Source organism: Dasypus novemcinctus, chromosome 5, assembly GCF_030445035.2.
Source record: "Dasypus novemcinctus isolate mDasNov1 chromosome 5, mDasNov1.1.hap2, whole genome shotgun sequence".
Classification (NCBI taxonomy): Eukaryota; Metazoa; Chordata; class Mammalia; order Cingulata; family Dasypodidae; genus Dasypus; species Dasypus novemcinctus.
This window is the reverse complement of record NC_080677.1, coordinates 130,347,503-130,359,849: the sequence shown is the minus strand read 5'-3', so window position 1 is coordinate 130,359,849 and position 12,347 is coordinate 130,347,503. Positions and strand designations below refer to the sequence as shown.

At 42.7% G+C, this 12,347-nt stretch overlaps 1 protein-coding gene across 2 annotated transcripts in view; it reads right to left on the bottom strand.

The window, feature by feature from the left end:
- Positions 1–1,400: 1,400 nt before the first annotated feature.
- ZNF212 (zinc finger protein 212) overlaps positions 1,401–12,347 on the bottom strand; it is a 39,333-nt gene continuing 28,386 nt past the window's right edge. The window contains exons 2-5 of one of the 2 annotated variants that reach the window (XM_004484250.3): positions 6,280–6,696; positions 5,437–5,563; positions 4,280–4,369; positions 1,401–3,516 (exon numbers count right to left, since the gene is read on the bottom strand). In XM_004484250.3, coding sequence (XP_004484307.1) covers positions 2,654–3,516; positions 4,280–4,369; positions 5,437–5,563; positions 6,280–6,696 — 1,497 coding nt within the window. In that variant the 3' untranslated portion in view covers positions 1,401–2,653. The remainder of the gene's footprint in view (positions 3,517–4,279; positions 4,370–5,436; positions 5,564–6,279; positions 6,697–12,347) is intronic. The other variant, XM_004484251.3, reaches the window with a different exon arrangement.

The window sequence follows — 12,347 nt, the reverse complement described above, 5'->3', positions numbered from 1 at the left end:
CTTTCTAGCTTGAACATCCCTGACCTTCAGGCAGTTTCATTTCCTATTTTCTTCTCAGCACCTAGCAGAGCAGGCTGTCAATGAACGACAGTTGAAGCAAACAAAAAGAGGCTGATTTTTTTTTATAGCACTTAATAGTGGTTTTATGCACATAGAATGATCTGGAGAGCTTGTTAATATGCAGATTCTGATTCAATGGGTTTGGGAGTCTTGGAATCTGCACATCTGAAAAACTCACTGGTGTTGCTGATGTTATTGGCACAGAGACTGTGCAACACAGTCTTGGAATCCAACCTGGGCACACAGGTGCTTAAGTGTGGTCAGCCTGTTACGAGACTAGAGCACCTAATGGGCAAGTATGAGCTCTGCAGCAAGATGGCCTGGGTTCACCTCCCACCTCTACCACAACTTCACTTCTCAAGCCTCTTCCTACATTCCTGTAAAATGGGGTAATGATCCTATTCACCACATAGGGTTGGTTGTGTGAGGACTGTTTTTTACTTGAAGCATTTACAATACAGCCTAGCATATAAATGCTCAATAAATGTTATCTATTACAGTACTCCATCTGTTTTAAGAGAATTCTTAACCAGGGCCAAATCTTGTACTTGGCTTTTCCCCCTACAATGCAAGGTAGGTTAGTCAATTAAAAGGCTCAACAAAGACTGGGAGGTAGAGGTAATCAAGGATGGGAGAAAGGGAGTATCTATAAAACCAAAAAAGCATGGGGGAAGAAAAGGTTATAGAAAAAACTTAGGACAGAAGCTCCAGAGGTTTTCATCCACAAAAGAAGCTAAGCACCTAGTACAGTGCCTGTCCTATAACAACTTCCTTCCCTATTTATTTTCTGTAACAAGACTATCCCAGACCTTTACAAAGGCCCAAAGTTTATTTTTATCTATTTATTTAATTTATTCCTTTTTATTGCCAGTCCATGTCCTCCCCCCATAGGCAAATCAATGTATGTCTTTAATATGTATCTTTTGGTTTCTGTGTTCTTACAAATGTTTGTGTGTATACATTTTTAATTTACATAAATGGTATTGTGTTATAGAGCTCATTCAGTCTATATTTTTTTACTCAGCATTATGTGTTCAAGACTGATCCATGTGGCTACATGTGTACCTAAGCCAATGTTTCTAACTGCTACCTAGTACCCCCTGGTGAACTCACCATACTTTATCTACCTCCCAATAACAGATAACCCAAATGGTCTCCAGCTCTCCAGCATCACACACACAGCCGTGTGAATACTGTACACACTCTTGTCTGTTAAAAGTGAAAATACAAGTTAGGCTGCCATCAGTCCCCTCTGTCACTGTTACAAGTCAGGCACTACCTCTACCGTGGCTTCACGAAAAACGTCTTGACAAATGGAGAAAAACATCCAATATGAAGACTTTTTTGCTATGACAAATTTTATTCTAGGCAACTGCAAATCATCTGAGGGGACATTCACACATGACCTAGGAGCCCACTTCTATTTCTCCAAACAACAGTGGGGCAGGTATTCAACCTTCCTGAGACAGGAATCTTGTGTACTTTTTCTCCATCATCTCTGGAATAGTCAGTCCCAGAACTAATTTGGAGACTGTGTAATCTAAATATACTCAAATGACAACTGGTGTAATAACATGAGCAGACTCAAATAACCACTAGTACAATCTGAGAAACTTTATTCAACAAAATAGATTTCTACCCTGGAAGGCTGCAGAACCACAGCTAGGATGGGATTGAAAGAGGAAGTAAGGGGTCTGGTGAGAAATCTAAATGCAGGGCGAGAACCGTAGTTCAGAATTTAACCTTTGCTTTAACACTCAGCTCCTTTATAAGAATCCTTATTCTCAGCAGGGGCTTTAGGGTCTTCTCCAACCCTCTTCCCCTTGGTCCTTTTGAGATTAGTTAGCCACATTAAAGAGTGCTAAGTACCCCCCCACAAGAGGGAATCCAGCACTATTACCCCTAATCTCTGGCCTAAGTGTGGATGGGCTAAAAGAGCCCCATAAACTATTCCCTCTTAGAGGGTAGGCCCAGTCCCCATGTTAGGAACAACTCCTACAATTCTTCAAATTTAAAAAACAAGTGCTGGACTATATTTTTAAAAAATCAACTGAAATCTAATTCCAAAAAAGTTTCTTCAGAGCAGGGTAAGCAGTACATTTAAATTATTTCTTCTACTTGTTATTAACAAAGAAACTACAAAAGAAGAGGAAATGGAAGATTATGCTTCCCAGATTTCTTCCACATACTTACTTAGCCCTCTGGCTCGACTCAACCCTAAGAGAAGACATGTAAGGTTGTGACGGACCTTGGAACCAGCTACCGTCCCTGAAGGGATCAGGAGAGCCAACCCGAGCATGGCAACAGCACGTATGGGAAAACCAGAGACGTGAAGGGGCCAAAGAGACATCAAACTGCAGCAGGGTAAAGACAGTATGGAGAGGCCTGGCCCAAGAGGCTCCTCTTCCACATGGTTTTCAAGAAAGGCTTTGAGCTTGGCCTGGTACTTGGGTCAAGGGAAGGCATATCAGTGGTGACTGGGTCTGCCTTGCCTTCCTCTCAGAAAGAAATCAGTGAGTGACTCTGCAGTGACTCTTTGGGGGTACCAATGCCATGCCCCTCCGCCCCCCAGACGGGCAAGGGGCTGGCACTCTTAAAGCAGGCCTTTAGGCCTTCCAGACTCCAGAGCCAGCCCACCCCGTTCCCGCTGGTGGATCTTCTGGTGCTGCAGTAGGTGCTGCTTCTGGACAAAGCTCTTCTCACATTCGGTGCAGCTGTAGGGCCGTTCACCTGTGTGGATGCGTTGGTGCCGCACCAGATCGGATGGGTGGCTGAAGCTCTTGCCGCAATAACCACAGATGAGGGAACTCCGGCTTTTCCTCCAAGGGATGTGGCCAGGCAGAGCAACCAAGCTGTTGGGTGAGAACCTCTCCTGGATATGTTGGCCTGCAGCAGGTCCCTCCTGTAAGTGGCAGCGCTGGTGGGTCACCAGGCTTATCTTGCAGCTGAAACTCCTCATGCACACATCACACTGATGCAGCTTTGCTTTTTTGGGCTGGGGCTTAAGCCGAGGCCTAGGCCTAAGGTTCTCCTCTGGTTCTGAGGCTGTATAAGACTCCCACCCTGAATGGGTGCGCAGATGCATGGCCAGCTGCTGCTTATAGTGGAAGCTGATCTTGCACTCAGAACATCTGTAGGGGCTGGAAGTGTTCCCTTTCAGCTTCAGCCCCTGACCACATTCCTGATCCAGTTGTACCTGCCTATTAGATTTCTGCTTCAGGTGGCAGCCCAGAGTTCTGCCACTGCTAGGGTCTCTACTGCCCTCAATGGGCTCCTCCAGATTAGTGTCCCCAGGACCTGACTCCAAGAGGACAGAACTGCCCTGACCATTCCAGAACTCTGCTTGCTCCGGGCTTAGGAAAGCCTCTTCTTCAGCAATGCCTGAGAATTCTCCAGAAAGATCCTCAGAGCCTTCAGGCTGGTACTGCATCTCCGGTTTGATCATAACCCCATCTGCTGCAAATACAAAGAAGACCAAGAAGAAAGATTAAATTCTAGCACCTTTGGTTTCTTGGGTTTCAAAGCACCCAGGAATAAGTGACTCAGGACAATCTGGAGGAAGATGAGGCTGACTGGGTTCTAAGACTGGTAAAAATTAAACCTAGATTCATGTATAAACAGGTTGACTGGAAATCAAAATTTTAAAATGAGAGTTCTCCAAGCCTATGTACAGATTTATATTTAATCCCTGTGAAAATTGCCAAAATACACCGTAACAAGTTACTAATTTAAGAGTGTTAAAATAATAAATTATGAATAATTTAAAAAAACAAACCTATATCTTAAAAATATAAACCAATAAGTTTATATTTTAAACCTATAGCTTAGAATCATGTATCTGTTCTGCTCTTCTTGCATATTTTCCCCAAATTACCATGTTTACTAATTCTTGCCCTGCTTCTCACCCAGATCTGACCCAACTATACTCTCAATCTGCATTATGTTTTGATTGAAGTCTATCATTTGCACTATTTTGTAGGCCATGAAGAAGTATGAGACAGTCATTAATTTTAAGGACTCCATATAGTGGTAAGAAGTTAAGACACACAAAGTAGGCAAAGTAATGATGATAATAAATTTTTAAAAGTCTAGAATAAGTAAATGCCAGATGAGGTAACCAGTAACCAGGGTTTGGCAGTTTAACCGTGGGAAAGCTCACCACAGGCTCCAGCAAGAGTGGGTGGTGGTGACGGAGGCAGAACATTCTAAAGCCACTCACCTGGGTGGCCACCACCAGGGCCCTCCTCCTCCAAGTCATCCAGCATTTCTGTACCCAGCTCGGCTTCTCCCTCTGGCTGGCCGAGAACCTCTGGATTGGAAATGACAGTCTGAGTCCAGAAAAGAGTAGAAACTCACTGAACATTGGTTAGTTGCTAGTAAGCAAGGTAACCAAATGTCAGGGAGTCAATACTGAAATTTCACAAGATTCAAATGCTACTGTTGTTACCACTTTCCCTAGAAGTTTGGTACAATTAGAAAATTATGGCAAATTTTAATTATCTATTCATGAATGTGGGCCTCTGCTTGTTCTTGCATTAGAGTCACTTGCACTTCAAGCAGTCAGGCTCCAGAGCCCACTCATCTTCTCTCCAACACCACCACCACTTCATCACGTATATATGTCTTTTTAAGTTTTGGCAGTGTTTCCTTTCAGGGTATCTAATTTCACCCTTACTAAAGCATTGCCAGGTAAAGTAGGCACTATTATTACACCCCACAGTAACAGACAAGGAAACAGGCACTAAGAGAGTATAGGATCCAGCCGAGGGCACACGGTTACCTCTCAGGCCTCATTTCAACGTCCCTCCCCACCCCCTCCCCCACACCCTGCTCCAGTCACCCTGGTCCTCTAGGTCTGTGTGGACCCAGTTTTTGAAAGATTTTTGTTTATCAAGTTAAAATGCATTTATTACATAATAGTTAATATTTTATATATAAAGATTTACACCTACTAATCAACAAGAAATAAACATTGAGACTACAATGACTGGCAGTAATTCCAGCCAAATACAAAGAAAAATATTTTGGTTAGACTTTGATGCCTGCCTCATCCCAGGAAATGCATGCTTTCTTGTCAAACAGTCTTAAATACTATAAAGCAATATGAGGAGCCCTAGCTATATAGCACTACAACACATCATGATATCTATCAGTTACCATTATAAAGAACTGCCTATGTGACCACCAAGAAGAAATTCTAAAGGCACAACATGGAGACCTTTCCAAACGTCTTTGTAACCCATATTTCAACCCACACAGACCAACAGAATATCCAAAAAGCCAACCAGAAACACAAATGTTGTCTGCATCACAAGCTACTGGCCAGGAATTGTAGGACATGTGAGAGAGAATTTTAAGAAGAAAATTTCTACTTACTCAGAGAGACGAGAGTCTCATAGTTGCTCTTCATCACATTTCTGTAAAGCTCTTTCTGCCAGTCCTCCAGATTCTCCCATTCCTGCTCTGAAAAACAGACTCCATCATTTTCAAATGACCTGGACACCTGAAATCACAAATGCCATATAATGAGGGCCTCTAGTCACAGCCATGAAAGAAAAGACAGCAATTTAGAATCTTAAGTAATAAATGGCTGGGCTCCCTGTCTACATATAATAACATGACTTTAAAATGCTGTTTGACCTAATGTAAGGGGGAAATGGAAAGGAGAAATGAGTTTATATGGCTACAAGTCTCTAAAAAAGAGTCTGGAGGCTGTCAGAAGGATTGCCCTTATGCACAACTGAGCAGAATCTAAGAGACAGATGAAGTAGATACAATCCCCAGGTATTGGTTCCTTTGAGGGCTAAAGGGACCCACGGGTTCTATGGTCATGGCAGATAGGGTTCATTGCCATGACAGATGGCCCTTCTTTGGAGCTGGTGTTTCTGCGTGATGAAACTGGACCCAGAGGGGATCTCCTTTCATAAGACTATCATGCTACTTTACTGGAATTGTAGTTTCAGATATATTTAGGGGATTGAATCTTTTTACTGACAATATGATAACCAGGCCCTGAGCCTCAACAGACTCCAGCTCCTACAATCTGATTTATTGGACTCACCTCACTCAGCTAAGATGGAGTTGAAGAAGGACAACCACCACACCATGGAGCCTAGAGTGCCTACAACTGAAAGCAGGAGGATTGCATCCAGTAACCATGAGGAATCTGAGCCTCCTCTTGACATAGAGGTGCAACGGACACAACCAATCCCTTCTTACCTCACTTTTAATCCTCAAGGGTGCTACGTTGGGATCTTCTCCATTGCTGCCTGGGGGCAGCCGCAGGACCCAGAAGTTCCTGTTTCGTAGGAGGTTCTCCATGTTCTCCAGCCGCCTCTGCAGCAGCCCGTACTCCTGCAGCAGGGTCCCCAGCACGGTCCACTTGCCCTCCAGCTGGTTCCCAAACTCCACAGCCATCTTTTCACAGTCAGCTAGCTTCTTCTCCGCTGTCCCCGCCCGTCCCTCCAGGTTCTGTAGCCGGGCAGCCTGTGACTCCATCTTCTTCTCCACAGCCTGAATAGCAGCCACTACAGTCCACAGTGAAATCTCTGTAGTCTGTAAATAAGAGCTCCTCTCTGTCGCTTGTGGAAGAAGTGTAGAAGAAGTTAAAGGTGTGGAGCGTCGTTTTCTCTTGTGCTAAAGAATGAAAAATAAGGTAAGGATCAGTGTAGCAGTTTGATATTATTTATGAATTCCAAAAAAAGAGAAGGATTATGTTTGTAGGCTGGTCTGTTCCTCAGGGTTTGATACCCCTTGATTATATTAGATTCAGCTGAGATGTCGTTGATTAAATTATGATAAGATTAAGGCTTTGATTCAACCACATCAGTAGGGTCCCCACCCCCTTGGTGGGCGGATATAAATGGGCACTCATTCAAGAAGACACAGAAGATACGCAGGAAGATACGCAGGAAGTGTGCTATAGATGCCAAAGGAGAGAACTTTATCATGACTTGGAAGAGGAGAGAACTTGGATTCTGTGGCCCCAGGAAGAGAGACAAGCCCTAGGCCAGACTGTAGCTGAGAGAGAGGAAGGCTGAACCCTTGTAGAGTTTGGCAACCATCTTGCTTCAACACGTGGCTACTGACTTAGGTGAAAAACCAACCTTGCGTTGGACTCTTTAGGGCTTTGTAACTGTAAGTTTTACCCCAAATAAATACCCATTATAATCTGCCAACAGATTTCTGGTATTTTGCATTAGCACCTCTTTGATTGATTAATACAGACAAAGTCATTTCTAAATATCAAATAAAAAAAAAACAATGCCCAAGTTTCAGAAGTGCCTGGAGTTACCTAGTTTCTAGTTGCAAGTTTTGGTCCTTTTTTTGAGAAATTGTAGGTTTACAGAAAACATGGTCCTTTTTGATAATACATAGACTACTTTTAAAAATCCTTTTTTATTCTGATAAGGAAAACTATACATGTAACACTATAGTTACTTTAGAAAATACTGAAAAAGGAAAAAAAGCATGTAAAATACTACTGTTCAGAGATAAGTTTTAGAATTTTGATATATTTCCTGTTTGTTTCCATCTTTGAATTTTTTATTTTTCAACAAAATAGAAATATTGTTATTGTTTTGTTGCCTGCTTTTCATTATTCTATGAGCACATTTTATGTCAGTATTCAATTTTTTAAACCAATTTCTATTTGATATTTTGGATTATTTGGAAATTTTTGCTACAATAAATAATGTAATTTACGTTCATTCTTGCCGCCACATTCCTGCCAGAGTTCATAATTAATCATGTCACTCTCTTGCTTAAAACCTTTCAATGGCTCCTTAAATACAGATAAAAATCCTTATCAATGCCTACAAGACCTAATTCATTCATCTTTACATCCTAGCAGCTAGTATAGTAAATAACACACACTAAATTCTCAACAAATACTTACTGAAATTTTTTGACTAAACCAACGGACATTTTGCTTATGATTCTCATTTTCATGTCCCTGACAGTAGGAAAATCACTGTGGTTAAAGCTCAAAATTATTAAAACCAACACTTAGCAACCTAAGGGAAATGTTCTCATAGGTGCTTTCTTACCCTCACATTCTCTCAGCTTATGTTCATTTAGGCCTAACAACTGCCCCCTCTCCCCCATCTTCATATTTTTTAATATGGCACATACTTCATCCAAGGCTGCTTCTCTAAGTAGGAGGACAAACCAGGAGACTGAGAGAAAATATCTTTGAAAGAACTGCTGGGACCAGAAGTTAGGATCTAGATCAGGGATTCTTAATCTTTTTTGTTCCACAGACCACTTTGCCAGTTAGGTAAATGCCATGGACCCCTTCTCAGAAGGGGCAATTTTATGACATGTCTTTAAATTAAATTTTAGGATTATTCAAAATTACATTTTACAACTTTCTCATAATTTCAATACCTGGTAACCTAACACAGCTCAACATCTGTTCAAATAGTCATTTTCAGCAAACATTTAGAAATTCAAAATTTCCCACGGCATCATAAAACCATCTCTGCCATCCTTACCAACCTTTTTGCAGGCATTATCCACTGCACTCAGAATACACTACAGCAAAATAAAAATCATACTAAGTCCACACTATACTGTGTATTATTTAATAAATATGTCACATAAAATTACAAAGGAAATCAGTTAAATATATTGAATTAGTTACTAAAATAAAAAAAATTTATATAATATTATACATATGTGCTTCTTTCTTAACATATTAAATAATAATCCAATACATCAAAAATATAGGTAAGTTAAATTAAATTTTATTTTTCAAAACATGTCAATGTGCAGACTTTTTTACCTTGAATAAGAACATTTTTTAAAATGTTATTTATTATTTATTTCTCTCCCCTTCCCCACCCCTCCCCCCCAGTTGTCTGCTCTCTGTGTCCATTTGCTGTGTGTTCTTCTGTGTCCGCTTGTATTCTTGTCAGTGGCACCCAGAATCTCTGTCTCTTTTTGTTGCGTCATCTTGCTGTGTCAGCTCTCCACGTGTGCAGCGCCATTCCTGTGCAGGTTGCGCTTTTTTTGCGCTGGTCGGCTCTCCTTACAGGGTATACTCCTTGCGCGTGGGGCTCCCCTACGTGGGGGACACCCCTGTGTGGCCCAGCACTCCTTGAGCTTATCAGCACTGTGCATGGCCCAGCTCATCACACTGGTTAGGAGGCCCTGGGTTTGAACCCTGAACCTCCCATGTGGTAGGCAGACACCCTATCTGTTGGGCCAAATCCGCTTCCCTTGAATAAGAACATTAAACTGCAGTGTAATATTTGACAAGGCAACATGCATATCATGCTGGACATCTAATTCAGTTGATTTTTTTTCAATTCAAGCTCACAGACCCACTGAAATCTTCAAGGGGTACATGGATCCCTGGTTAAGAACCCCTGGTCTAGAGGAACATGGGACAAAATGAAGCTGAATGGCACAGAACTGAACATTTAAGTTTGGCCATGATCTACTCCAGTTACTCAACTCAGTTAATTCATTATCAAACATACCTAGGTCAAAAGCTTAACTATCCTAAAAAAATTAAGAGTTGAATATAAAAGACAAATACAATTGAAACAAAAGAAAATATTAGATTACTAAATAAATATATTTCACCTTATGTTTGTTCTGCTTTTAACTTTAGGTCTTCAAATTTCTAGCTTTTTGCATTCTCCTCTTTCCTTTTTGTGGCCCAGCATTTTGCTACTTTGCTAGCACTTTTTCCAGATAGGAAGATGGAGTGAGATCTGAACAGAGAAAGAACTCCCTTCTCTTTCCATATAAAGGCTAAAAAATCAAGTTTCTTCTTTCATTTTGTTTTGAATTACCTATCATGACAGATACAATCCAAATATCCATCAATGAGAGAATGGATAAACAAAAGGTGGTCTATCCATACAATGGAATACTATGCAGCAATAAACGGGGACAAACTATTCACACATATAACAACATGGATGAATCTGCATAGGGTAAAACTAAGTGAAAGAAGCAAGACACAAAAGGCTATATTCTATATTCCATCTACCTAACTTTCTGAAAAAGGAAAAACTATACAGACAAAAAACAGATCTGTGGTTGCCTGGGGCTGGGAGTTGGGGAAGGAGATTGATTACAAAGAGGCATGGAGAAGCGGATTTGGCTCAATGGATACAGTGTCCACCTACCACATGGGAGGTCCAGGGTTCAGTACCCAGGGCCTCCTGACCCGTGTGATGAGCTGGCCCACACACAGTGCTGATTCACACAAGGAGTGCTGTGCCACACAAGGGTGTTCTCTGTGTAGGGGAGACCCACGCACAAGGAGTGCGCCCCGTAAGGAGAGCTGCCTAGCACAAAAAAAGTGCAGCCTACCCAGGAGTGGTGCCACACACATAGAGAGCTGATGCAGCAAGATGTCACAACAAAAAAAGAAACAGGTTCCCGGTGCCACTGACAAGAATATAAGCGGACACAGAAGAACACAAAGCAAATGGACACAGAGAGCAGACAACTGCGGGGGCGGGGGGGGACGGGCAGGGAAGGGGAGAGAAATAAAAAAAAAAACCCAAAGAGGCATGAAGGAACTTTCTGGGATGATGGAAATATTCTGTATCTTGGTAATGGTGATGGTTACATATTTGTTAAAGCTCAATAAACTGTATGCCTAAAGAGTGAATTTTACTGGATATAAATTATATCTCAAAGAGCCAGACTTAGAATGTTTATCTAATCTCAAGGTAGGATAAATTTTTAAATTTTCAGTAGCTGTCATAAAAGATACCATAAACAAAATCTAAGTATTTGTAACAGGATATGAAGTGGAAAGAAAAAATAACCCAAAAGTAAAATTGCAGGCTCTAAACAGTTTTTAAAGTGGAAATGCAGGTGGTCAATAAATAAATGAAAAGACAATCACATTAACAGTCAGGAATGCAAATAAAACCAAATGAAACCCCTTTTCACCCATCAGATTGACAGAGGGATAAGAAATAATATTCAGATGGGAAGCGGATTTGGCTCAACTGATAGAGTGTCTGCCTACCACATGGGAGGTCCAGGCTTCAAACCCAGGGCCTCCTGACCCATGTGGTGAGCTGGCCCATGCACAGTGCTGATGCGTGCAAGGAGTGCTGTCCCCCACGTAGGGAGCCCCACGCACAAGGAGTGCGCCCTGCAAGGAAAGCTGCCCCACACGATAAAAGCGCAGCCTGCCCAGGAGTGGCACCGCATACATGGAGAAATGTCGCAGCAAGATGATGCAACAAAGAGAGACACAGATTGCCAGTGTCACTGACAAGAATGCAAGCAGACACAGAAGAACACACAGCAAATGGACATAGAGAGCAAACAATGGGGGGGGGGAGGGAAGGAGAGAGAAATAAATAAATATAAGTAAATCTTTAAAAAGAAAAGGAATAATATTCACAGCAGACTACAATGTGGTGAAACTGGCACTTTCATAACACTTCACTTATGGGAATCTATCTTACAAGAATAAATGGCGTGGAAGCGGCTGTGGCTCAATCAGATGAGCTCCCATCTACCATATGGGAGGTCCTCGGTTCACGTCCTGGGGCCTCCTTGTGAAGGCAGGCTTGCCCGCACTCCGCAGAGCACTGCTGGGCTCGCAAGCACCACGGAGCACCGTCCGGCCCGCAGATGCCACAGAGCGCCGATTCAGCAAGGTGACGCAACAAAAACAAGGGAGAAAAGAGAGAACACAGAAGAGCCTGCAGCGAATGGACACAGGGAGCAGATAGCATGCAAAAAGCCACAAGGGGGAAACGGACTTTGGCCCAGTGGTTAGGGCGTCCGTCTACCATATGGGAGGTCCGCGGTTCAAACCCCGGGCCTCCTTGACCCGTGTGGAGCTGGCCATGCGCAGTGCTGATGCGCGCAAGGAGTGCTGATGCGCGCAAGGAGTGCTGATGCGCGCAAGGAGTGCTGATGCGCGCAAGGGTGTCCCCTGCGTACGGGAGCCCCACGCGCAAGGAGTGCGCCCGTGAGGAAAGCCGCCCAGCGTGAAAAGAAAGAGCAGCCTGCCCAGAAATGGCGCCGCCCACACTTCCCGTGACGCTGACGACAACAGAAGCGGACAAAGAAACAAGACGCAGCAAAAAGACACCAAGAACAGACAACCAGGGGAGGGAGGGAAATTAAATAAATAAATAAATCTTTAAAAAAAAAAAAAAAAAAGCCACAAGGGGGGGCAGGGGATAAAAAAATAAATAAATGTTGGGCACAGAGACAATGAGCAGATACAATGAGCAGACGCAGTGAGCAGAAAACAAGCAGACAGATGAGAGAGCCAAGGGGGATGGGGCAGAATA